Raw genomic sequence first — 27577 nt, forward strand, 5'->3', positions numbered from 1 at the left:
CCCTTTCTAGCCTCCCCCAACCATCTCTTTAGCCTCCCAATCTCACTTGGGTCAATCATTCCCTACCATAGTGCATCCAAACATCCAAGCCATTTCAAGTGTAAGCTAAAGATCATTTCACCATCATTAACATTCATCGCATCATTATTTTCCTTCTCAACCCACTTGCTTCTCTAAGTTACCATTGAATGTATGCTCTATGACTTGCCGAATATCGAATCCTGTCACATCAGAAACTCATGGTAGCCTAGTCCCATTTTAATGATATTTTAGCACCATCACATTTCTTTCAAAAGTTCCTCTAGACATTCTTTGGATGTGTGCTCTGCAGCTTGCCGAAATCCCGGATCTTGCCACGTCAAAAATCCGAGTTTGTCCAATCCTATTTCAATATTATCAACATATCCCTTTAGATTGTTTTACCACACAAAGTAGACACCGTACATCTGTACGGGCAGAGAGGGTGCCAAACACGTTCCCTCTCCGTAACCGTGGTCCCTTACTCAGAATCTCAAGCCACAAATCATGAGTCTATTTAAAGCAAGAGGGTCCTTGGATTCTCTGGCGTTGCATATTTTGTAGGTTTTATCCGACTGCAGGATTTTGGATCAAGTGGCTAGTGGCTACTTCAGGACTATCACATGACAATCCAAACTAGCTTGACCCCCCCTTGTCATCCACCGAAACTACGAAAACCAGCGTGGGTGCCGATTTCACAGTGTTCACAATATATTTTTAAGCGAATGTAACGTAAGAGAATAAAAAACTAAGCTTGAATAGGATTAAACCTAAAATTAAAATATGCCAACAATTCAAATATTCTTTTTCCTATCAATACTTCTATTTGTATGCCTCTATATACGTAAAATAAATAAATTTAAGACAATCTCTGTCACACATCATGCATTTTAGTAAAATAATCAAACATTGATCTCCATCCCAAATAACTAATCGCTTGATAAATACTATAAATTCAGGGCATAGTATTTGAATCGACATACAATTCAGAAGCAATTATCTAAAGGGTGAACCTCTAGCGCCCTCTTCTTAAGGTGATACTGATCAATTGAGCTAAGCTCCGTATTCTTTTATGTGGTCCTTTTATGAGTGCCAAAGTTGCTATATGATGCACTCTCCCTCTCCTTCATAATATACACGATGTTTTAAATATACATATTAACAATAGAGAACGATCCATCCTCCTACCATACGAACAATGTGCTTTTCTTCATGGAATAGCCTTGCGCTCCCTATCTCAAAAATACATATGCAGAATGTCGATAATATCATGTTTCTATTATGTTCATCATAATAACGATATTATGGATTCTATACTAATGAAATTATTCGTTAAGTAAAGTACTTGCACCTGCTATCTCCATGTGATGAATATGGGATACATTTCAATTGATCATGATTATCTTATGAATCACTTCGGCTATCCCCTAAACATTTTGAATATGAAATAATATGCATTTTTTTTTTTTTTTTGCAAGATTTTATATATTGCTTGTTACTTCTTTTTTATACATGCAAGGCTATGGCCTTCTTCAATTTTTATCATAGAATTGAGAGCTATTTCATGGAATGCAATTGAGGGCTTGTCATATATCATAATATGAAATGTGAGAAAAACCTAGCATTAAATAAAACTCTTTAGTCCACGTACTTCTCCATTTTTGTTATATCTTGGCAATGTCTGTGAATGTCTATAAAAAATTTTCAATTAATAAAAACTTTATGTAAATAGAAATTTGTGATGCATGCATGAATTTGCAAATGTGTCATGTATAGGTCACTTGAAGATTGATGTTGGTACATGTAACGCTGAATGCTTGAACATGAACGATTGCATATGTAGTACATTTGACACATGTGATGTATATGCATGAAACATTATATTCCCATATGCACCATCTTGGGGATAAGTTTTCCTCACATTTATCAAGTGTTTTTTACAACTATAGGCTGTTTATACCCATGGTCATATTTTGAATGCATTATGCACTTTTTAAAAAAAAATATATAAAAAAAAATTAATTTTAAATTTATGTGTAATGAACCACATACAAGCTGTTTGGTTGGAACATTCATGCAGTACAAAGCTTTGTTAGCATCCAAATGCCTCTTACATTTCTTTAGATAAGTTCTTATCAAGGTGAGCCAAACTTTAACAATTTTAGTAAAAAGAGAACTTTTGACCTATTTTCTCGCCATCTGTATCATGTAAATTTTTTATTTTTATTTTTTAATTATATAAACTTTCTAAAAAGTGGATTTTCCTTGGATGGAATTTTCTCTTTTGTGTGTTTGGATGTACTTTGCAATGAAGCGAATTGCGTCCGGGCCCGCTCGCCTCTAGAGAGGAACAGGCAGATTTGTGTGATGGCCCATCGCGATGTATTTGTTTATCCACAGTGTCTATCCCTTCTCTTAGATCATTTAAAGGCATGAGCCTAAAAATGAGGTACATCCAATGCTCAAGTGGACCACACCAAATAGTAAGCTCGGGTTGCATTAAATGCATTGAGCATTAAATGCAAGAGTCATATTTGGTGTGGCCTACTTGAGCGCTGGATCTGCCTCATTTTTGGCTCAAATCTTAAAACAGTACGAGAGAAGTGATGGACGGCATGGATAAACAGAAACAATATGGTGGCCTCCCACACAGATCTGCCTCTTCGTTGCTAGAGAAGGAAAGGGGTCCGACGCAATCCACTTTGCAAACCAAGTCGCATCTCACGGTCAACAAAATAGGCAGTAAAACACCGATGAGCAAAAAACCAATCTGACTGAAAAAAACTAGGCGCGTAAAGCCCCTCTTATTCGGAGAGTAGGTGCATACAAACGGCCCTAATTAGGGTTTAACTCACCCATTTTGAGGGTGGTTCAAAAAGGCCTTTAATCGGGCAAGTGATTCGAGAGTTCCGTTATCTACATTACCGCAAGTATATCATGCCTGAAAAATCTGTTGAAAGATCTTGGATATCCAACATTGGGCCTTTTCCTTCTCTAGCATTCCCTTGGTGGAGATTTTTGTGCATGGTCTATTAACCGTAGGACACATACGAGCATGAAAGGGTCCCAGTAGATGATCATGCTTTTTGGTGTAGTACACACGAAATTTCAGTTTTGACAAGCGACTGATGCGTCCAAAACGTAGGACATTTGTTTATTGTGAAGTTGGACCATTAATATCATCGACAAGGCAATCTTAGCCATTTGATTTGTGCCCTAATGGTATAATGTTACTTAGAGAATACACAACAGTCCTCATCATTCATTGGCAAAAAGGTCCTGGTCAGCCGATACACAGCAGTTTAATTGAGGCCCAGGTAATAGCTTAGTGGGTGAGGACTTGACCGTGTGGCCCACCTTGATGTATGTGCTGTATATCCACACCATCTGTCGGTTTTTCCATCTCATTGTAGGGCATGACCCAAATCTCAAGTGGACCACACCATTGGAAACATTGAACGCCTGCCGTTAAAAAATTCCTAGGGACCACTGTAATGTTTATTTGCCATCTATTCTGTTGATAATGTCACACAGACCTGGATGGAACGAAAACACAAATATGATCTAAAACTTTTGGGCCCCGGGAAGTTTTTAATGGTGGGCATTCAATTCATATTGTGTGGTCCACCTGAGATTTGGATCTGTTTCATTTCTGGGGCACGTCCTAAAATGAGCTGGGAACGTGGATATACAACACATGCATCAAGGTTGGCCAAGGTCAGGGCCTCACCCAAGATGGTTACAACAGACCAATGGGCTGGGCTACCGAACCACGGCGCACTTACAGAGTAGAAACCAACAGATACTGTGCATAGAACGAGTCGCACATCATATCTCCTGCGTACAAAGCACGTGGTACAAGCTACGAGCATAAGGCGGGCGAGAGATAACGAGCAATGGAGAGCGGAAAAAAGAAAAGGAGAGAGATGAAGGAAGCGGTGGAGAGCGGAACTAGGAAAATGATAGATAGGGAGGAAGCAATGGACAGCGGAAAAAGGAAAAATCGAGGGAGGAAGGGGCGGCGGAAACCCAAGGAGAACTCCTTTGGATCTCACTCACCCTCCCTATCACGACAACAAGTCCCGCAGACAACAAGATCAGCAATTACTCAGCAGCAGCAGCAGCAGCCTCCATCAAAGCGCAGAAAATGCATGGATGGGCCCAGCACTAGCTCTTGCTCATCTTCTTCAAAATCCACCCCCTTTCTTGACAAGGTAACTAACCCTTTGCCAACCTTCATCGATCAAATTCATGAATGCATACATTTACACCATTCCCAACACATATGAAGCCCCTTACAGTGATTTCACATTATTCTTTACCAAAGATAGTCGATAATCAAAGCTTTATGCCTACCAGCCAACTATCGAAATGCAATCATCCTTGTTGGCCTCAAGTAATTACACACTACAGCGTTTGAAGCATTTTTCTTGCTCACATCGTCACCATTGAGATACTGATAAATTGCCCTAACCGCGAAAGCTCTAATGGAATGCATCTTGCTAAACCCTTAACTGGATCGCGTTCGCGGCGGCTCACTCTAGTGCGGCACTCACTTTGGCCTCTTTTCCTGATGGTGCTTTCCACTTGAAGAGAGTCTGGTTGCTGCACTCTGGTTGTCCAGGTAGCCATTTCCGCACTAAGACAGCATGGTGGCTGCTCTCTGGTTGTCCAAGTAGCCCTTTCCATGTTGTGGTGGCTTTCATTTTGGTCCAGGTTGTCCTTTCCATTGGTAGCCCCATTGGTGACTTGAAAACGGAACATGGTGTTAGCTCTGATACCGATTGCTAAGAACCTAGCCAATATGCCAAACAGTGTTGGTAATATTGATACTATCGGCTGATATTATCATTATCGCTGGCCAGCGATTTGAAACTCCGTGGAATTCGCTCAGAAATGAAAAATAAATAGGGAATTCTTTGTATCGTGCAATATATCGCACAATATCGCAAAATATTGTGCGATATTGATGATATATCCCAATGTATCGTAAAATTTCCAATGATTTTATACACAATATTGTCTATATCTGTTGATATCGACAAAATCTTCTGTAGCCACCTACCACAGAATCTTTCTGTAGCGGCATTGTTTTCGGCGGTATGAGGCAAAATCCTCTCTCCTACCCCACAAATTCAAAAATATATATAGATAAATGTCTCTTACCTAAAGATGTAGTCGCCTTTGACCGGATTTGGTGGGCCAAACGTCGAGCGCCCCAGCTTAGGTAAGAAAATCATAAAACCTCCAATTTTATTTTATTTTTTTCCTTTCGGAGAGAAATTCCCGGAAAAAAAAAAAAACCAGATTGTTGTCGAGGTTTTCGGGATTTTGGTAGGGATGCCAGCGAGATTTTTGGGGCTTTCGAACTGAAATCCAGCACCTTTCAGAGCCTATGGAGAAGAAAATGATTCGAGAGGGTTTCCTCGACTCTCTCCTTATATAAGGAGTGGATTCGGTGCCTGTACGATGTATTTAGGAGGGTGCAATCCTTTTGGTGGGGCCCACCTTGATGTATATATTGTATATCCATTCCGTTTATACGTTTTTAAATATCCATTTAGGTCATGAAACAAAGAATGAGGGAGATCCAAAGCTCAACTAGACCTCATCACAGAAAACAGTGGGGATTGAACGTTTACCATAGCAAAACTTATTGAGGGCCAAAGAAGTTTTCGATCACGCTGATATTTGTGTTTTCCCTTATTCCATATCTCCCTGGACTTATGAATAGGTTGGATCACAAATAAACATTATGATGGGCCCTAGGAACGTTAAAAGTTTCAATGGTGGGCATCACTGTACCCATTGTTTCATGTGGTGAGGTCCACTTGAGCTTTGAATCGGCCTCATTCTTTGGCCGATTCCCTAAAATGATCTCTCCAAATGGATGGATGGTGTGGATATAACACATACATCATGATGGGGCTCACAGTCAAGGTCCCACTCACATAGCTCGTCCGTTGTGCAACGCGGACTGAGAGTGGAGAGTGGATTAACAGTTACCGTGGAACAGCTTAGTGAGTATACCCTAACCATGTTGGGCCCATCTTGATGTTTTTTTTAATATATCCATGACAACCATCTGTTTTTCCATCTCATTTTAGGATGAGATCCTAAATCATCAAAATCCAAATCTCAGGTGGACCATACCAATAGAAACAGTGATGAATAACCATTAAAAACTTTTTATGGGCCATAAAAGTTTTGGATGAATCTGATATTTCTATTTTCCATTCATCCAGATCTTCTTGACATTGTCAACAGGTTGGATTTGCAAATAAACATTACAAAAACCTTATGATGGGCCCTTTGGATTTTTTAATGGTGAGGCACTAAATCACTATTGTTTCTTGTGGTGTGGTCCAGGTGAGATTTGGATCTGCATAATTTTTGGTATCCCATCCTAAAATGGGCTAGAAAAACGAATGGTTAGCGTTGATATACACAACATCATCAAGGTGGGCCCTACGGTAGGGGCAACACCCACTAAGCTACTACACGGGTAACACCTAATTTGTGTCCCTGTTTTGTGACGTCGATTGCCTAGTGCTATGTGGGCTCCGCATGATATATCAAGCCGTCCATTGATTTTTCCAGATTAATATAGAGCATGGGCTAAAAAATGAGGGAGATCCAAATTTGAGTGGACCACATCACAAGAAAACAATGGTGATTGAATGCCCACCATTAAAAACTTCCTAGAGCTCACTGTGATATTTATTTGTCATCCAACCCGTTGATTATGTCACGCACACCTGGATGAATAGAAAACACAAATATCAGCTTAATCCAAAACTTTTGTGGCCCTAACAAGTTTTTAATAGTGAGTGTTCAATCACCACTCTTTCCCATGGTATGGTCCATATGAGATTTGGATCTACCTCATTTTTAAGCTCATGCCATAAAATAGTCTGGCAAAATGGATGGATGGAGTGGATAGGACACGCACATCATGGTGGGGGGCACAGAGCATTGTCAGCTTGTTCGCCATCCAACCTGTTGCCTGTTGGTAAGGTCACAAAGACTTGGATGAAGAGACCACACAAATATCAGCTTGTTCCAAAGCTTTTGTGGCCCATGAAAAGTTTGTAATGGTTGATTACCATTGTTTCCTGTATTATGGTCCACCTAAAAAAAATTAAAATATTAATTTATTTTTATATCTTTTGCTTTTGAATACATTTGTTGTGTTTTCATTCATGTCTTGATACATTTATAAAAGTTATGCATCATATTTGAATATAGTTACCTTTGTTCAACCAGACAACGCATAACTTAGGGTCCTATACAAAGGAAACCTCTTATATGCACTTGTTTTTTAAGATTTTATGATTTAAAAGTGTGTATTAAGGTCTTTTTAAATAATTCCTGAAGTTTCATTGAAAAATTCAACCATTTTCCCAATGTTTCCCCATGTTTCCCAAAAAGTGCGATAAATTACCCGATACAAACGATATATCCCTTGCGAAAATCGATACGTATCTGTATCCCACGGTTGCGATACATTGCGCGATACCGATATTTCAAACACTGATGCCAAAAGCCCCAGGACTAATGGAACACATCAAGGTAGACCATTAACCAGATTGTAACAAAATGATTCATTTTTCCATAACAACTTAACTTTTATATGCATGGATATATTAGCACGATGAATGATATCTTGCATCAGTGTAAAGGCTATGATATTTGTCTCTGAGATCTCTTCCGAATCTCAGTTTGTAGACCATTGCAAGTCCTCCCATGGAAAACCATTGACTCATAGAAGCTTGCTGGCAAGAGGCAACTTTGTGCATGTGAGTGGGTTTCACAGCACCAATTGCATTGTTGGAATCTAGGCTGCGTCTGGACTTCAAGTTGTTTTGCTTCAGCTACTAAGCCTCAAGTAGCTGATCTCAGTTTCTACTGATTCAGTGCATAAGTATGTTTCGTAAAACAGCGTATTTATCAGCATACTTCAACTACAATCCAGCTGTGTCAGCGGTAGCTGCTGCTGGAACAGAGGCGACAGCCATAGTCAATGCCAGATCTTTAAATCTCTCTCTCTCTCTCTCTCTCTGATCTTTAAATATCTCTCTCTCTCTCTCTCTCTCTCTCTCTCTCTCAATCTTTCTTCTCTCTCTCTCTCTCAGCCACGGTACCCATACTCACCGCCAGCTACCGGCCACTCCCTCTCTCAATCTTTCTTCTCTCTCTCTTTCTCTCTTCCTTTCCTCTCTCCATAAAACCCTTTTGAAAAAGCCCACACCACATCGAAACCCTAACCCTAACTGAAAATGGAAAACATGTAACAGAGAGAGAGAGAGAGAGAGAGAGAGAGAGAGAGAGAGAGAGAGAGAGAGAGAGAGGCACCTAGATTGCAACGGCGTAGGAGGTCTTCCCTTCAACGAATGTAAAAAAAAACTTTTTATTTATTTATTTATTGAGTGTATAAGCCATGATAAGGTGTTCAACAACTCTTAAATGACATTTTACCTAACCACTTCTGTCACATAAGCTACTGATTTGCTGCTATCAGCCAAATCGTATCTTTTCAACATGTGTTCAAATGCAGCCCTAGTGTGCGTCCTGGTCCCTAGTCACAATTGAAATGTCACATCTTTCAGGATTTCTATTTCCCCTTTTCACCACTCTTTCCAAATACCTGAAGAAGCCTGGTAGTTAATGGACTTGTAGTTGTAGATAGATAGTTGAAGAAAATAACTATTTTAGTTTTAAGCATTTACATCATTGCCGTATCAGTTAATAGGCAATGTGGCAAAAATGCATGTCATATGATTGTAAATGATCATGTTCATGTTAATTTGCTCAAAGTACTTTATGTTTACATTTAATGAATTGTGGTTTTTTTATGTTTTCTTGAGTTTTCCTCTTCTATGAGAGGATATCCACAACCTTGATGGTATCCATGAATGCGCAGATGAGGGCTAGGTTGAAGGGTGGCCATTTCAGAATGATAAATGAGAAGTTGTACACTTGCAGGTATGGTTCTTTTCCTTTGTCTTTCATTGGTTTGCATATCCTATTGCTCGTATTTATCAAGCTTGTTAGAATCTGGGGCATTTAAAGATATACTCACAACTAGAAGTGTCAAGCTATGCCAAGAAAACGAACCAATGAAATTATATTGTTGGTGGATTTGAAAATTGTGCATTAGCTCTATGAACATTGGCTGCTTTGAAACTACATTGAATAACAATTTAAGTTTTGATATGCAAAGTGTTTGCGACCATGAGCTATTAGAGAAAGCCAATTTGAGGTGGTCTCGTATTGGTTGTTTATCCACCCATTTTGCATAACCTAAGCGAGGCCCTGTTTGTATGTGAACAAGTATAAATATGCTGTGAATGCCAAAATGCTTGAGCTTATAGATGTAGTGGAAGTACTTCAGCTTTAAAATTAACATAGACAAGCTTGTTTCTGTAAACAAAATTAAAGTTGGCATCCATGCTGAAGAGGTTCTACTTTTTCCTAGCATTTAGAGTGGTGGTCTCATGATTTAGAATTGCAAAGAGCTTTACTTGGACATGTGCATTATTGAATAGGAGAAGGAGACATAGAGAAGCCTGTTGTGAGTTGTATCCCTTTGTCTCAGATGGAGAATCTTCTGTTCAGGAAGGGAGGGAGGACCATGGAGAAGTTTATTGCCAGAGATAAAATCATAGGAAGGACTGAGGGTTCACATGTCTAAGATATTACATAGAGGCTGAGGTGCAAAGGGTCCTTAAACAGGTACCTTTCAAGAAAAAAAAAAAAGGCCATTAAGCGGGTAGACGGTCAAAAGTTTAAAGGAAATAGGTTAAGGTTTGTGAAGTCAACTATGGACCTGTAATGCATGAAAGAAAATAGTTAGGATAGGACAAGTTGACAACAGGAAGGGCAGAGGTAAGTATAGGCAAGGAGATGGAGACAGTGGGAGGTGTGAAAGATTCTTCAGGAAGATGTTTGTCTCAAGGACTGGCAAGGCAGTAGGAAACAATTCAAGTGAGCTGGGCTCCTTGGGAAGCTATGAGATCTTGTTTAGCCCTTAGTTTGCTTGGAAATACCTCTGGTCCATAGGTTTTAGTTGTAAAGATAAAATAGTGATTAGAACTCTGATTGGGCAAGGGTACACTCTTTATTGAAGTATGATGAATGAGCCTGACAAAGGTATGGAATATGGATCCAACTGGAGACGTTGGAGACCTTGGTAAGTTGCTCCAGGGGGGAGCCTTCTCAGCTAGGACTTTGTGTTGTTTGGTGTGATGGAAGATAAGCTCTAAGAGGGCTAAAGATGAGCTTGGTTTCAAATATTTGGAATACTTCCTTTTCCTTCTTTCTGGATACTTTGCAAGCAGTAGGCTCTTCTATATTGGACAGGTCTTGTAGGTGGACCAAACATTGCTACAGCTGGAACATGTTGAGTATGGTGGAGTGGAAGACCAGGGACCATGGTTGGAAAAAAAAGAGATCTTCAAGCTGTGGCTGGCTTTTCTAGGTGAGTCTCGAGAAGGAAGATGCCACCCATAGTTTACCAACATGATGGATTGACGGTGCGGAACTCAATGAGGTGTTGGCATTCTTATGGAACTTATAAAATGAAAACAACAAACGAAGAACTGTTATGAGTTTGGTTGGCAGCTTCAGCTCTGAAACCTACTATTAACATAAATAGAGTGCATTTAAACAAACATGGCAACAATATAACCCAAATATGCATCTGGAAGGGATAAAGTAATGATTTGGAAAAGTAGATTTCAATTGGGCATGTGCCACACACCTAAGTTTTGAATTGGCCTGATTTTTGGGCCCATGGCTAAAGGAAAGGCGGCATGCATGATGTTTGAGTGGATGCCATCAACACATCACAATGGGGCCTGTTATAGCAAAAATGTTTTCACTTAATAATTTTCCTACACACAGTGTGTGTGTGTGTGCGAACACATCCAACTAATTTTACTATAAGTTACTGTCCACCCAATGGATACCTTTCAACCTACCATGTGGGTGTGACATCTGACCTACACAATAGGTTGGCCCCACTACGGGGATCACCTTATGTAAAAATTAGCCCCAACTACTTATCAAGTGGGCCACACCATAAAAAATAATGTATAGCCACTGATAAATAATAAATACACATGTGGTCTCCCTGAAGAGTGGATGGGGTTGATTTTTATCCAAGGTGATCCTCCTGGCAGGGCTAACCTATTGGACGAGTTGGATTTCACACACACGACATGTTGGAAGGGTGGACTGTAACTTATCGTCCAACCAATTTGATATGTGCATCTCTCATATAGGGACCAAACCCTAATGTCCTAAAACTTTCGTACTACCTTTGGTGAATTAGGGGAGGAGGACTGCCTTAAATGGCTAGCCTCATCTTGTGGAATCGGACTATATGTCGGTGGAAACCAAGGATAGGGGTCGTCAAATACCCCTGAAGGTAGACTAAGGTCTGGTGGGGGCAAGTCCAATGATTCCTTCTTGTAGTAATTGTTATCGCTTGAATCTGGTTGAACTTGCAACGCCATCTGTAGGCTACTGAATACCTACACCAGTAGAAAAAGAATGGACAATGGGGGCGCTGGTTATGGTCGGGGATCCTCCGGTGCCTAAGTTAGGTAGATGAATCTAAAGTAGGTGTGGCTGGAGTTAGGATTTTTTGTGCGTACCTTTTCTCTCAGGCGGGTGATGTATTTATAACTGTTCTAAGCAGTCTATGTATTTAAGTGGATCTGTTAGATACGCTGGAGAAGCCCGTATTGGAGTGGGAATCTGCTCTCGAGAACATTTCCAATTTTGCTTCGATCAGCGTGATTTTCAACTAGGATCTCGTTAGATCGATCCTGTTTTTAAACGACGTGAGATTCTTTCTGGATATTTCTGTTTTGAGGTTGGGGTCGGCATCTGAGATTGACCTTGGTTAGATAGCTTGGTCGAGATAATCAGGTTGGCTAATGAATCTTATTATCGAGTTCGGTTGACTGGTTCAACTTGGCCAACGGGTTCTTTGCCTAGCTCGGCTTCTCTGGTGGTAGACACATCGGTGGTTCGGGGAGATCGCTCTGCTGGTCTTTGCCATGTGTCTCATACGGCCGGTCAGTTTGATTTTCCCCATAACAGTTGTCCCATTACTTCCGAGTTCCATTTCCATGAGCTCGGGAAGTAAGGATTTGGACTGATGTATGAGCGTGGGATTTTGAAATTCTAACTGTATGTGGTTAGCTAGGTTCGTCTATCTTCCTTGATTTTGTCGCCTAGTGATGAAGGCGAGAATCGAAAAGGATGGCGTATGTCGCAGATCAAGGAAGATATTATGACAGTTTTGCCTCGATACACGATCTCCATCACGTGGCGACATGGGGTACGCCCAGAAGTAGCATTAATGAAATCGCTTGTGAGTCGCCTAGAAGACGAAACGACGCTCGTCACTCTGTGCATGACTCGTCGTACAGCGAAACTGTCATAATATCTTCCTTAATCCTCACGACATATGTTGTCCTTTTTTATCCCCGTCTTCATCACTAGGCGACAAAATCAATGAAGACAGATGAACCGAGCTAACCACTCATAATTAGAATTTCAAAATCCATCGCTCATACGTAAGTTCAAATCCTTACTTCCTGAGCTCATGGACATAGAATTTAGAATTAGGGGGGCAACTGTTATGGGAAAAATCGAATTGACCAGCCGTATGAGACGTGGCAAAGACCAACAGAGCGATCTCCCCGAACCACCGATGTACTTACTATCAGAGAAGTCGAGCTGGGCAAACAACTTGTTGGCTAAACTGAATCGTTAAACCTATCTCGGTAATAAGATTCATTGGCCAACCTGATTATCTCAACCAAACTGTCTAATAAGGTCGACCTCAGACCTCGACCTTAGATACCGACCTCAACCTCAGAATAGAACTATCCGGAGAGAATCTCACGTCGTATAAAAACAGGATCAATCCGACAAGATCCTAGTCGAAAATCACGCCGATTGAGGCAAAATCGGAGATGTTCTTGAGAGCAGATTCCTACTCCAATACGGGGTTTTCCAACGTATTTAACAGATCCACTCAGATACGTAGATTGCTTAGAACACCTATAAATACATCACCCGCTTGAGGGAAAAGGTACACACAAAAAATCCCGACTCTAGCCACACCTACTTTGGGTTCATCTACCTGACTTAGGCATCGGAGGGTCCCCGGCCACAACTGGTGCCCCCATTGTCCATCCCTTTTCTACTGGTGATGAAAGCACTTTCTTCAATGAACAGACTTCCATGTGTCAACAGAGAATACACGATTGTTCTTTTCAATAAACATTCTTCATGAGTGTTCTTTTCAAACAAACGTCCTTCAACAGTCAAGCACCAACACATTGTAATCTTTAGGAATGATTTCAATGGAAAACTTTGACATATGGGTTTCACGGTGCAATTTCAGTGAGTGCAACTCAAACTCCCACTAGCCACCTCACGAACAAACTTAAATGAACTTCCTTAGTGAACTCTCAGGATAACTGTCCCAACATATAGATTCCTGCATCAGTTACTGCAATTTGATGGAATGCATACCAATATGCTTACATGAATGCAAGTATAGCTACAAATGCATGTAGGCGGCAATGCTATTGTAAATAGGTTTTCATAGCCTTGTCCCAGCTATTTGGGTCAGTTTTATCAATCCTATTTCACCAATCAACCAAGTACAGCTATTGATTCACGTATGCAGCAATAATATTGTATATAGATGACTTTAGATGGAACTTTTCCTCGCAAGGATGAGATTTTTGTTTCTGTGTTCTTGCCTAGTATAGCATATGGGTTGGGGTAAAGGTGGACTCTAATGGATAGTTATGTTAATTTGGAGAACTAGTCTTGCCTATCTTAAAATAGGAATTGAGCTCAAGCAGGGATGTAGACATCATGAGAAGTCACTGGTATGTGATGTTATATATTAGATTTTGTTGGACTTTTATATGCCATTTAATCATATTTTGTAGCTTGGGAGGTTTCCTTTTTTCCCTAATGCAAGATTGCAAGACTCCTTGTCTTCATAGTGAATATGAACGTTGGCTCTTAAGAGGGCTTAGTGAGCTGTTACTCGTTTTCCTCATTGCACAGTAACTATATTTGTATTGCATTTACCAAATGGCTAGATTTTGCATAGTTGCTAACTAGCTTCTAAAGGCCTTTGGCTACATGTTAGTCTCTTTGGCTTGATTTGTCAATTTGATCTTATTTTCTTTTCAGTGGAAATGAGGCGCTTAGCTTTTTTAAGAAGGATCCAACACTATTTAATGTGGTAAGATACGTTCTCAACGCCCACTTATTGTATCTAATCTCAATTCCTTTCTTCATTTATTCAGTTGATGGCAATGAGATAAACAATTAACTCTGGATTCCTTTTAACACTATAACAAGAATAAACATGAATACGAAGTTTAGTCTGTAAAGATATGAATATGAACACACAAAACATATCCGGATAGAAACCATTAATTTTGATTGATGCAGCTAATCCCTGGTTCACATGTGTGGGGACCCAAAATGGGTCCTACCTGGTCACACACGTGTCCAATATACCCCAAAGCAGTTTGGATGCTAAAAATAGTGTGTGTGGTTGCATACAGTTGTGTATACAGCTCATGTACTCCGTTTGCCTGGTATCTTTTAGCAAAGGGGAGCCCTTTTATCAAGTGTTTCCTTTCTTTTGGATGTGTAGTGGGATCGCGACTCTTTAATAGCAGTTTCCTTGTTTCGGGAAGTTTTATGATCTTAGGTGTCTTTTATTAGTTGTTTTTCCTTAAAACTAATTTAATAAGCACATATTTATATGCAGCTAGGAATATAGATTGATCTCCAAAAGAAAACTTGTATGAGATTATAATATGGCCTCTGGCCATATACTGAGGCCATATACTTGTTTTTGTTTGTTTCTTTGTTTCTTTGTTTTCTTTTGGCTGGTGTATGGGCATTGTGGGGAGAGAGGAACAACAAGTGCTTTCACAATTGGAGCATGCGGGTTGTTTTTGGGAGGGCTAAATCAGATGTCATAGAGATAGAGTGGGCCTCTAATACTAAGGCTCTCAGGGTTTGTGCTTTGCCATCCTCTTCTTGGGCGGCTTTGTAGTTTGTGAGGATTTTGCCCCCTTTTCTTTAATAAAATTATTATCACTTCTTTAAAAAAATTGAGTTGTTGATGCTCTTCTTCATAGAATGGCAGCGGGAGGTTTTTCTTTAGGTAGCAGATTAAGGGGGGCAATTACCTTATTTTTGGGCATATGTTGTGTGTGGATGTTACTGGTTTGTGTGGTTTCTGTAGCAATCTGTTATGTTTATCTTCTCATCTGCAACTAATACTCTTTGTTTGGAATGCTGGTTTCACTATTCACTATTTCTGTACCAGTGCAAGTTGCTCCTGGAGTTACCTTTCTGTTTTCCCTTTGTTTACATTCCCAAAATCTGCTCAATCCCATTACTCTGTTGGATGCGCTGATATTGTTGGTGATTAAAGGCTTTAGTGATTAAATTCAACTAAATGAAAAGATGCAATGACTAAGGTTGACAAAATCCAAAGGGTAATCAAAGCAAGAGTTAAGGAGAGGAAAGGGAAAAAAAAGCTGATACTATGGGACAGAACTATTGCTGTCTGACGCCAATTTAGACAATGGATGGCAGTGACATTGTCTCCTGATGTAATTTCAGGCATTGAGCAGTTTAGGAACTTAGCCAACATTTATAGTGTCACCTGCTGTTAATTCTGGCATTGGTTCACACTGTAGCCTGTTTAGAACATAAATGCAATGCACACGGACTTCGACCAAAAATTGGGAGAGAGAGAACCCCTATTGAATATTTTGGGATCAATTTCTAGGGGATAATTATTGTGGCTTCAATCGAGCTCTAGCACCACATTTGTCTCCCAATAATCGAGCCTAAAGTTGATAAATGGCACTAGAATTTGTCGAAAGATGAAAACTAATGCCTGCAGAAATGGAAATAACAGTGAAAGACGATAATAAGAGGATTAATCAAAGAGAGGAAACTAAACTAGTAAGGAAGGACACTAAAGACAAAGGAAGAGGTTCAATGATCAATTATGGGAGGGATTGTGGCCATCTCATTAAGTCACCCTCCCTCTTGCTCCATTGATAGAAAAGGGGTTTGGAGGCTAATGCATGCATGAAAATGTGAATGGTTCCAAAGTGGAAAGAAAAATAAAAAATTGAAACGACCTCACCTTGGGGTGCCCATTCTCACCAAGCCTTCAATTTTGTCCCACTTTGCTCGTAAAATTGATTTCTCTGGGTCCCTAGGTTCCCTGGTTAGAGATGGGAGAATTTCTCTTTTGGCTTTTGTGGGATCCGTAAGATTGAGAGGATGTGAGATGTCTTGGTTAAGAGGGGGAAAATCCCTTTTAAGTTTTGGGGAGAAAACTCACTTCCCAACTGATGTGGGACAAAATAACCCCAAATATGTAAAAACCGTGTTACATGTGTGCAATGTTGTCAAATCACATATGCAATCACATATTCCGGTGTGCATATGTGATCGCACAATCGCATATGCGACCGCATAATTTTTTTTCAAAAAAATAAAAAAATCAAAAAAATAGGGGAAAATAAGAAAAAAATGAAAAAAAAAGAAGAAATTAGGGGGAACTTTCCGAAGTTAGTAGATAATTAATTTTACATATTTAAAATATATTTGAGTGAAATAAAATTAATTAAACATCAAGTCATCAACATTCAGCAATTTATATCAAATGACACTTAACAACAAGAAGTAACAAGTAACAACAAAATCAAGAAGCTATTTATTTATTATCGATTGTATAAAATGGAAATATAATTTATAAGTTATACACTAACAAAATAATACTAAATGCTATATACATTGATCTATTTGCCATTGTGGCATTTGATTACCACAATCGTCATCATCGGAGTCATTTGCCTCTTCCACATCTACTTCTTCTTCTTGTTCTGTTTCTTCATCATCTGTACGTAGTAATCAAGGTGTTCCAAAATGGTAACGGTGGCTGTAACGGCTACCATCGTTACCGTTATGATACGGGCCGTTTTTGATTTTTTGAAAATCGTTGTTACTGGACCGTTACGGGACCGTTATGGGGCTGTTACGGCCCATTTTTCTATAACGGCCATTACGGCCATTTCGATCCCGTAACGCGTAACGGTTATGACTGTTACCGTTATGTAACGGCCGTTACGTAACCGATTTTGAATACCATGGTACTAATACTTCGTTAACATCCAACAGTTGATCTTCAGCTTGATCATCATCTCCTCCGTCATCTTTCTCCTCAATCTCTTCCACGGGCTTACTGCTACTACTCACCCCCCCTCGCTTTTGAGCGAAAGTAAAAGTATCTTCTCCAAGTGCCAATCCGTTTGCCCCATATTTATCTGTAATAACTGTAATGGGCTTATAATCACGTTCTCTATAGTTAAAATGATCCATGATTTTATTTCTCGTCCTCTGCATTGTGTCATACATGTAACTCATTGGTGGTCTTCTCATCCCCGTCTACCAATCACAATATGGTGACTAAGAGATCATATGCTTTTAGTGCCTTGTGTTAAATTTTTTTGCAAAACGATTGTTTGTTGAACTTGTTTCCCTTCAGCCTTCTTTAACCTAGGCACATTTATAAAATCGACCGACACTACAAGGCTTCTGAGTTTTGATTTTTTTTTTTTTTTTTAATAAATAAATTTATTTTATAATATTTATAATGTTAATAAAGCTGTAGCGAAATGGGCGACTACTAGATGTAGCAAGTTACTTCCAATGTGTTTTCTCATTAGATGGAGAAGAAGGGCGCGTTTGTACATACAGATCGTGATTCTTCCAGCCTTTGCAATCACGTTTAAGGATAACCTACTTATATTTTCTAACATACGTGAGACACACAAGGGGTCCAAAATAAACGACGCCTCTTTTCCATAAGATGACGACAGATAGTTACATACAAGGCTGCGTTGTCTGTAACTACACTTACACACTTCCACTAGTAGTTGACTAGTAGACTTGTTGAAGTCTTGTTACTCTTGTAGAAGAGAAGAAAAATAGAGAGAGAGAGAGAGAGAGAGAGAGAGAGAGAGAGAGAGAGAGAGAGAGAGTTACACACTTGTAGGAGAGGAGAACAAAACAAAAGAAAGGAAAAAGAGAGAGAGAGGGAGTTACACACTTACACTTGGAAGAGAGAGAAAGAGAGAATAGAGATAGAGATACACTTAGTCATTTACACTCTTGCAAGTAACAACAAAACAAAAGAAAGAAAAAAAGAGAGAGGGAGGGAGAATAGAGACTTTCCTCACTCTAGTCTTTAGTCCTTGTCTTGTAGTTGAGACTCGAGAGTTTCTTCACTCTAGTCTTGGGTCACTCGTCTTGTTGTACTTGTAACTTGTAGGCAATGTTCACAATATCGATAATATCAGCTGATATATTGGCTGATATTATCATTATCGCTTGCTACTTGCTAGTGAGACGAAACCCATCGGAAGTTAAAAAAATAGCAAAAACGTAGATATCGCACGATGATCTTCGAGATGGGGGTTGTGTATTTACCAGAAAATTGAAAAAAGAATTAGAAAAAAAGGAGAAAAACTGGAGAGGAGATTTCATTACATGTAACGAAGATTGCGTGATCGGAGGTGGGCCATTCCATCCAGTAATTTCGATTTCCGTCTTTCTTTTTCTTCGAATCGATATAGCAACAATGAAGATTTCAATGAGAAATTTTGATTGAGGAGACGATTTGGGGATTTCTCGCAATGGAATTTCCGACGAGAAATTGGGCCGAATTGAGGAGAAGGTTTCGAAATTTTAGGGTTTTGGAAGGTCCGAAACCCTCTTCCTTTCGAAAATTGGGGTTTTTCCCTTGCGTTGAAATCGGGTTTCTTGCAAATGGATTTTTCCCTGCGTTAAAATTGGGTTGCACTGAGTAACTCGGTACATTGTTATCGTAATGAGAAAACTCCGTGGGGCCCACCGTGAATGTATGTGGTTTATCCACACCGTCCAACTTCTACAGCTCATTTAAGGGGTTGATCCCAAAATTGAACCATATCCAAAGCTCTAGTGGATAACACCATATGAAACAGTGGGAATAATGATATCAACTGTTGAAACCTTGCTAAGCCCCCACGGTGATGTTTTTTTGTCATCCAACCTGTTCATAAGATCAAAGAAACAGGGATGAAGGGAAAACATAAATATAAGCTTGATCCAAAACTTCTGTGGCCCTCGAGAATTTTTCAATGGTATACGTTCAATTCACACTGCTTCCCGTGGTGTGGTCCATTTGAGCTTTGGATAATCTTCAATTTTGGGCTCAAGCACTAAAATTATCTGTTAAAATGGATGGAAGGAGTGGATAAAATATTTAAATCATGGTGGACCCCACATAGTTTACTAAATACAACCCTTAATTAAGGGCGTGGATTGGGTGCTACGTGAGTAACAAATCAGTGGGTGTTTCGCTTACTGTAGGGCCCACCTTGATGATATGTGGTACATCCACTCCATCCATTCGTTTTTATAGCCAATTTTATGATGTCATACCAAAAATTAATTACATTCAAATCTCAGGTAGACCACACCACATCAATGTTAATGGACAAGTACTGTTATGGGAAAATATAATCCGACCACCTTCAAGGACAGCTCGACTCGACCACGTTCAAGAACGGCTCGACCTGACCACCTTCAACATCAGCTGGGCCCGACGAACGTTTGTTCCAGAGACACTTTACCTAGGAGATTCGGCATGAAGCTGGCACCTGCTCTCACTAACATAGCCCTCAGTGGGATGAGGTCCCAAGTTTCTGGTCACTCATGCTTGCCAAGGACTGGATAACCTAATATGATTGAAGAACCATCGAGAATAGCTAGAGCCGACGAGGAATTAGGTCCTTAGTTCGGGCCGAGTTGGTCGCGATTAAATCAGCTCGGGTCATCTTTGATTAAACAACAAAGTCAAGCTCTGTTAAGCTCAGTCCGAGTTGTCTTCAGCTGTTCAACAGAGCTCGGTTCAAATGAGCTCGGCTCGGATCGTCTTTGCTCGACTAGAAGAGCTCGACCAGATTAGCTAAGGTTCAAGATCCCCTCCCAGTAACGCACGACGAATATAACCGCCCGATGCACGATTCTAGGGTAACCGACAACATCACCGTTCGCGCACATCTCGCCTGATGGCTGAGATTGTGCCAAAGATGATGGACCACCCTGTCCTACGAACATTATAAGGGACCCACCTACAGGAATAGGTACGCAAAATGTCTCACCCAGAACCCCTCTACAGTACTAGACCCAGATTCCTAGCCTGACTTTGACATCAGAGGGTCCCCTGCTCTAGCCAGGGTCTCCATTGCCTTCCTCCCATTGTGCAGGTGCTCGAAAGGTCAATAGCTCGGTGAGGGTGGACCAGATTTTTGCATCAACATTTTGGCGCTGTCTGTGGGAACGACATCAAAGCCGTCCCTGCTTTACCAGAAAGAGCAATGGCGAAAGGGAGAAAGAAAACACTCTCTGCGATTGTCGCTGCCAACCCTGAGCCCGCTGGACAACATCACGTCCAAAACTCATCTTCTCAACCCAAGCCGAGTTGGTCCCCAAAGGCCCGACTCAACGATCTTAGAACCAAGGAGGTCGCTTTCTTTCCTTGCAAAACTAGGTCGAGACGTTGGCCAATGAGCTCGGACAAATGAGACAATTGCTAGAAAGGCAACTCCCCCTCCCTAATCAGGAGGCAGTTGCCCCGGTAGTTGTCGAAAACTCTGCGCTTGCTGGATCTCGGAGAGAAGCATCTCGGGGCATATCGACCCGGACACCGTCTCACGTTTCAGGAACTTCGGCGCTGGCGCCTTCCGACCTATGTCATGAATTGGAAAATAGGAGGCGCGGGAAAGCACCCGAAGAAGACCTGGCCCCTGAAACTGTCGTTGAAAACAAAGACCCTTAGGAGGCCCAGCTTGACGAGCTGCGGGGCCAGATTGACGTCATGTTCCAGACCTATCAGGCGTAAGCCCCAACTACAGATGGATGCGATGATGGAGGAAACAGAGCCGCTGTTCACCAGCGAGATCATGAGCTCGACTTTACTATCAAGATTTCGGATGCTGCCCATCACCCCGTACTTAGGTTCCGGAGACCCAAGTGAGCACTTGGAATCCTATAAAGCTTGGATGGAGCTCCCGATGGCATCTAGGTCAATTATGCGTCGTGCCTTCTCGCTAAGCTTGACGGGAGCTGCGCGGAGCTGGTATAGACAACTTAAGCTGAGGTCAATCAGCTCATTTGCCGACCTCAGCAAGACATTCCTAACACAATTTATTGTCGGGAAAGAATGACGAAAGCCATCCACTCACCTGCTCACCATCAAGCAAAGAGAAGGTGAGACCCTAAAAGATAACATCGTGCGGTTCAACGGGGAGGCAGTGCAGGTCGACAACTACTCGGACAAGGTCGCTCTGACTGCCATGATAGCCGGCCTTAGGGAAGGAAGGTTCCTCTTCTCAATCGGGAAGAACCCTCCAACTACCCTGGGAGAGCTCATGAATCAAGCTCAAAAGTATTCTAATGCTGCAGACCTCTTCAGTTCCCGAAAGTCCTCACGGAATACCGAGAGCTCGGTAAAAGAAAGGAAGCGTAGAGAAGAAGCACTGCCCCGGACAACCCCCAACAAAAAGAGGTCAGACGAGGATGTTGCGCGTGGTCAACGACCAAGCAGACGACCCGAAAGTCGGTTCAGCTCATACCCCCCCCTCAACGTTTCGCCAGAGTAAGTCCTTCTGGAAGTTTGAGACAAACGACTTCTTAAGTGGTTGAGCTGCATGAAGGCCAGCGCGGATCATCGGGATAAATGAAAATATTGCCGTTTCCATCGCGACTACGACCATAACACCAACGATTGTGTCTACCTCAAGGAAGAGATCGAAACCCTCATCCGCAGTGGACACTTGCGAGAGTATATCAAAGAAGGACGATCGGCCTGGAAGGACGAATAGCCGAGCAGAACCATCGATGCCAGCCTCGAAATCCGCACCATCTGCGGTGGGCCTGCAGAGGGTGGAGATTCAATCCGGGCTCGAAAGGCTCATGCTTGGAGCACTGACTCGACTCATTACGTTCACTTGGCCAACAGGCCGCGCAAAGAACAATGAATGCACCCTTGCAGCATAACGTTCTCTGAGGAGGATGCTCGCGGCATCCAACACCCGCACGACGACGCTCTGGTCGTAGCTATGACCATAGCTAATCGGAAAGTGTATCGCATTTTGGTGGACACAGGTCGCTCGACCGACATACTCTTCTCTAAGGTGTTCGATAAGATAGGGGGTCGACAGGTCACTTCTTCGACCAGTTAAAACCCCACTACACGGTTTTGCAGGAGACAAGGTCATCTCCGAAGGTACAATTCTACTCCCCATCATAGTCGGTGAAGGGAAGAATCAGATCACCACTATGGTCGACTTCCTAGTGGTAAACTGCCCTTTGACCTACAACGTCATTCTCGGATGACCATTTCTCAATGCCATGAGAGTTGTGGTATCTACATACCATCTCATGATGAAATTCCCTACCGAGGACGGAGTAGGCTACCTCCGGGGAGATCAGCGTGAGGCTTGGCAATGTTATTCAACCGCACTAAGAAGGAAAATATCTAAGCAAACTCTTATGCTCAACTTGATTGACCCTATGGAAGACTCCCCAGAAAGAAGCTTTCCGACAGAAGATCTTCTAACCATTCCCCTCGATGAAGCCGACCTGACCAGGACAATCCAAGTCGGGTCATTGCTAACTCCCAACTGCCGCGAGCAAGCGATGAGCTTCCTCCAAAAGAATAGCGACGTGTTTGCCTGGTCTCACCAAGACATGCTGGGCATCGAGCCCGAGGTAATAGTCCACAAGCTGAATGTGGACTCGAATTGCAGACCAGTTAGGCAAAAGAGGAGGATGTTCGAGCTAGAGCGGTACGCCGCGATTGCCGAAGAAGTTGGCAAGCTCTTGGACGCTGGGTTCATCGAAGAAGTATACTACCTTGAATGGATCGCCAACGTCGTCTTGGTAAGGAAGTCCAAAGGGAAATGGCGAGTCTGCGTCCACTATTCTGACCTAAACAAAGCATGTCCCAAAGACAACTTTCCCCTCCCCAAAATCGACTAGTTAGTCGATAGCACGGTCGGGCATGAGCTCTTGAGCTTCATGGACGCATACTTGGGATATAACCAAATAGCAATGCATCCGTCCTACAAACAGAAAACGACCTTTGTCACGGACAAAGGCCTCTACACCTGTAGGGTCATGCCCTTCGGATTGAAGGATGCAGGAGCTACATATCAGCGGTTGGTAAACAAAATGTTTGCCCAGTAGATTGGGCGACCCATGGAGGTCTACGTTGACGATATGTTGGTAAAGAGCGTCAAGGCTGCTGACCACCTAACTGACCTTAGCGAGACTTTCTCAATCCCGAGGAAATACCAAATGAAGTTAAATCCGTCCAAGTGTGTGTTCGGAGTTAGCTCAGGTAAATATCTCGGTTTTCAAGTTAGCTAGAGAGGAATGAAGCGAATCCTGATAAGATTAAAGCCCTGTTGGACATGGAGTCTCCTCGGACGGTGAAAGAGATCCAATGTCTCACCAGGAGAATCGCTGCCCTCAACCGCTTTGTCTCTAGAGCAACTGACAAGTGCCTCCCCTTCTTTCAGCAGTTAAAGGTTAATAAGAAGACAGAATGGACCCTTGATTGTGAACGAGCATTCCAACAGTTAAAACAATACTCGAGGTCGCCCCCATTATTGTCAAAACCAGAAGCAGGAGAACCCTTGTTGCTCTACTTGGCAGTATCCGCTTCAGCAATAAGCTCGGCCCTCATCCGAGAATTTGAAGGAAAGCAGTGCCCAATGTACTATGACAGCAAAGTCCTAGTCCTAGCCGAGACCGGATATCCGGATCTGGAGAAACTTGCCCCGGCCCTAATAATCTCGTCCCGACGACTCTGCCCTTACTTCCAAGCCCACACCATAGTAATCCTTACTGACCAGCCCCTGCGCCAAGTGCTTTAGAGGCCTAGGTGTCAGGGAGACTAACTAAATGGGCAATCGAGCTCAGTGAGTTCGACATCAAGTATCAGCCCATGAATGCTATCAAGGGCCAAGCGGTAGCTGATTTCATCATAGAACTTATTGCCCGAGAGAATGAAGCCGACCTGGCCAGCTCGGAAGAACCTCTCGACCAGATTGAAAGACCTGATTAAGACAGTACAGTCAGCGAAGCTAGCCAATTTGCGGATGATCTGACACTCACCCAGCCAACTGAGAATGCTCAAACGACGTTAGTAGATCCGAACACTTGGACATTGTATGTGGACGGATCATCCAATTCTAAGCGCGACGGGGCCAGAATCGTCCTCCTAGCTCCCGACCTGACAACCATCTAGTATGTTCTAAGGTTCGGCTTTCGCACCTCAAACAATGTGGCTGAATATGAAGTGTTGCTGGCAATGGTCAGACTAGTGGTTACCATGGGGGCCCAAATTCTCGAGGTCTGGTGTGATTCTCAACTTGTTGTCAACTAGATTTCGACAGAATATCAAGCGAAAGAGGCTCGAATGATCTCACATATCTGAATGAAGCTCGAGAGTTGATCAGTAAATTCCAGAGATGCAACGTCAACCTAATCCCAAGGGCGGACAATTCATGGGCAGATGCCCTAGCATGACTAGCGTTTGTAACTGAAGGAGACATCCCGAAGACTGTTTCGATAGAATTTCTCCCTGAGCAGAGCATTGGTCGAACCGACCGAGAAACCGCCCTGCCCGTGCACACAGCCCCAAGCTGGATAGACCCAATCATGGAATACATTAAGGAAGGAAAACTCCTTGAGAAGAAGTCGGAAGCACAACGACTAAAACTTAGATCAGCTCGGTACGTAATCATCGAAGGCACCCTATATAAGAAGGGGTTCTCCTTGCCTTACCTCAGGTGTCTCTGACTAGAAGAGTCAGACTACGCCTTGCGGGAGATTCATGAAGGGATCTGTGGCAACCATTCTGGTGGCCGAGCTTTAGATTATAAGGTCATCCGGCAAGGCTATTTCTGGCTGACCCTTCAGGAAGACGCCAAACGCTTTGCTTGGAGATGCGATAAGTGTTAGAGATTTGTGGCTGTCCCTAGACAGCCCGTCGAAGAGCTGACCCCCATGAGTGGGCCTTAGCCGTTTGCTCAGTGGGACATCGACATCATCGGGCCGTTGCCAAAGGGCAAACTCGATACGCAATTGTCGCGGTCGATTACTTCACAAAGTGGGTAGAAGCTGAGCCCGTGGCCAGGATCACAGAGCAAAAAGTCACCGACTTCGTGTGGAAAAACATTGTTTGCTGGTTTGGCATCCCACACACCATCGTCTCCGACAATGAGAGATAGTTCGATAACAACAAGTTCCACGGCATGTGTCAAAGGCTCGGCATCCGAAATGCTTATTCGTCACCTCTGCATCCCTAGTCGAATGGGCAAGTCGAAGCAATCAATAAAATAATAAAAAATCATATCAAAATCAAGCTCGAGAAAGCAAAGGGTGCCTGGGCCGAAGAGCTCCCGTTCATACTTTGGGCCTACAAGACTATGACTCGATCCTCGACCGGAGCAACTCCGTTCTCTCTCCTACGGAGCCGAAGCAATTGTCCCAGTCGAAGCAGGGCTCCCCACAACACGTGTACTACGTATAAGATCAGAATACCGAGCAGATGGCCATGAGTCTCGATATCATCGAAGAGACAAGGGAGTTGGCCAAGTTTAGGATTGTAGCTCGGCAATAACAAGTCGCTTGATTCTACAACTCCAGAGTCAAGGTCAGACAATTTCGACCAGGAGATCTTGTCCTCCGCTGGACGTTTTAGAATACTGCAGAGCCCAGCACGGGAGCCCTAGGACCAATAATGCAGGGGCATTTTCACACTGGACTCGAGTGAGGTCCCCTGTTGGATGCAGGGGCATTTTCACACTGGACTCGAGTCAAGGTCAGACAATTTCGACCAGGAGATCTTCCCTCTCCCGTTTTTTTTTTTTTTTTTTTTTTTTTTTGCGAGTGTACCACACGCTAGCTTAGCTGCTATAGGTACGTGTCACGCTAAGACGAGCGCTAACACTCCTCGAGCTCCAAGTTGTACGAACGGTTCAAAGGAGATCAAAGTTACATGGGCTCCACAGTGATGTATTTTTTATATCTACACCGTTCATCTATTTTTAAATATCATTTTAGAGCATTAGCCAAAAAATGAATCGTATCCAAAGATCGTCTGGACCACACCAAAAATAGCAGCGGAGATGATTTTCACCGTTAAACAATTCGTAGGCCCACCATAAGATTTATTTTCCATCCAATCTGTTCATAAGGTCAAAAAGACCCGAATGAAGAGGAAAAACAAATTTCATATTGGTCCAAAAGTTCTGTGATCCCAAAAAGGGTTTCAATGGTAGACGTTCAATCGCCCACTGCTTTTTGCAGTGTGGTCCACTTAATAATTAGATCTGTATTATTTTTTGTGTCAAGCCTTAAGATGATCTCGTTAAATGAATGGACGGTTTAGATATAACACATACATCATGATCAGACCCAAAGGACTTACTGACGTCAATACACAGGTACACTAGGCGGGTAACACGTTTTGTACACGTGCCGCGTGGCCCCACCATAATGTATATATTTTATCCATGCCGTCCATCCATTTTGCCATATCATTTTAGGTCATGATCCAAAAAATTAGTAAGATCCAAATCTCAGGTGGACCACACTATAGGAAACAGTGGTTATAGAATGCTCACCATTAAAAATTTCTTTGGGTCCACTGTAATGTTTATTTTTCATCTAATCTATTAATTGGGTCACATTGACATGGATGAAGGGAAAATACACATGTCAGCTTGATTTAAAACTTTTGTAGCCCCCAATAAATTTTTAATGGTGGACTTTTAATTATTGTTGTTTCTTATGGTGCACTCCACCTGAGCTTTGGATGTGCCTCATTTTTGGGCTCATGCCCTAAAATTATTTGGCAAAATGGATGGACGATGTGGATATAACACATTCATCACGGGTGGGCCCAAAAAACTTTGACACTTGTGCTACACTTCACAATCTGAGTCCCGCCTAATTCGGGCCCTTAAAAAATTGTACACTAGACATATATTAACTTAAAATTTACCAATTAAATTATGGACTGCAATTGGTAACTCACAATGCCAAAATCAAATTGTTTGAATAGTTTTAATTGTTAATTTGTGGACTTTTATTTTTTAAAATAAGGCCTTTTGATTTTTTTCATTATTCATTATCCAATAAATGTCCACCAATTCATAAGTGGGATAATGGCAATAAATTGCATGAATTTGAGGGTAATTTGGAGCATAGCTTGGTCCTCCAAGTCAGCCCCAAATTGGCAACGCCATTTATCTGAATTTAATTTCCTTTTTTTAAAGAACTGTTAGGAGAAATGATATCAAGTTGTTAAGTATATAAATTAGATATTTAGAAAATTAAATATATGAATTTT

At 41.9% G+C, this 27577-nt stretch overlaps 1 protein-coding gene across 1 annotated transcript in view; it reads left to right on the forward strand.

Moving 5' to 3' along the window:
- The first annotated feature begins 3842 nt into the window (after positions 1 to 3842).
- The window catches only part of LOC131239837 (ribosomal RNA-processing protein 8), a 44057-nt gene continuing 20322 nt past the window's right edge, over positions 3843 to 27577 (forward strand). The window contains exons 1-3 of the mRNA XM_058237718.1: positions 3843 to 4232; positions 8942 to 9003; positions 14254 to 14305. Of these exons, the coding sequence (XP_058093701.1) occupies positions 3915 to 4232; positions 8942 to 9003; positions 14254 to 14305 (432 nt within the window). The 5' untranslated portion in view covers positions 3843 to 3914. The remainder of the gene's footprint in view (positions 4233 to 8941; positions 9004 to 14253; positions 14306 to 27577) is intronic.

Source organism: Magnolia sinica, chromosome 3 (genome assembly GCF_029962835.1).
Source record: "Magnolia sinica isolate HGM2019 chromosome 3, MsV1, whole genome shotgun sequence".
In the NCBI taxonomy this organism is placed as follows: Eukaryota; Viridiplantae; Streptophyta; class Magnoliopsida; order Magnoliales; family Magnoliaceae; genus Magnolia; species Magnolia sinica.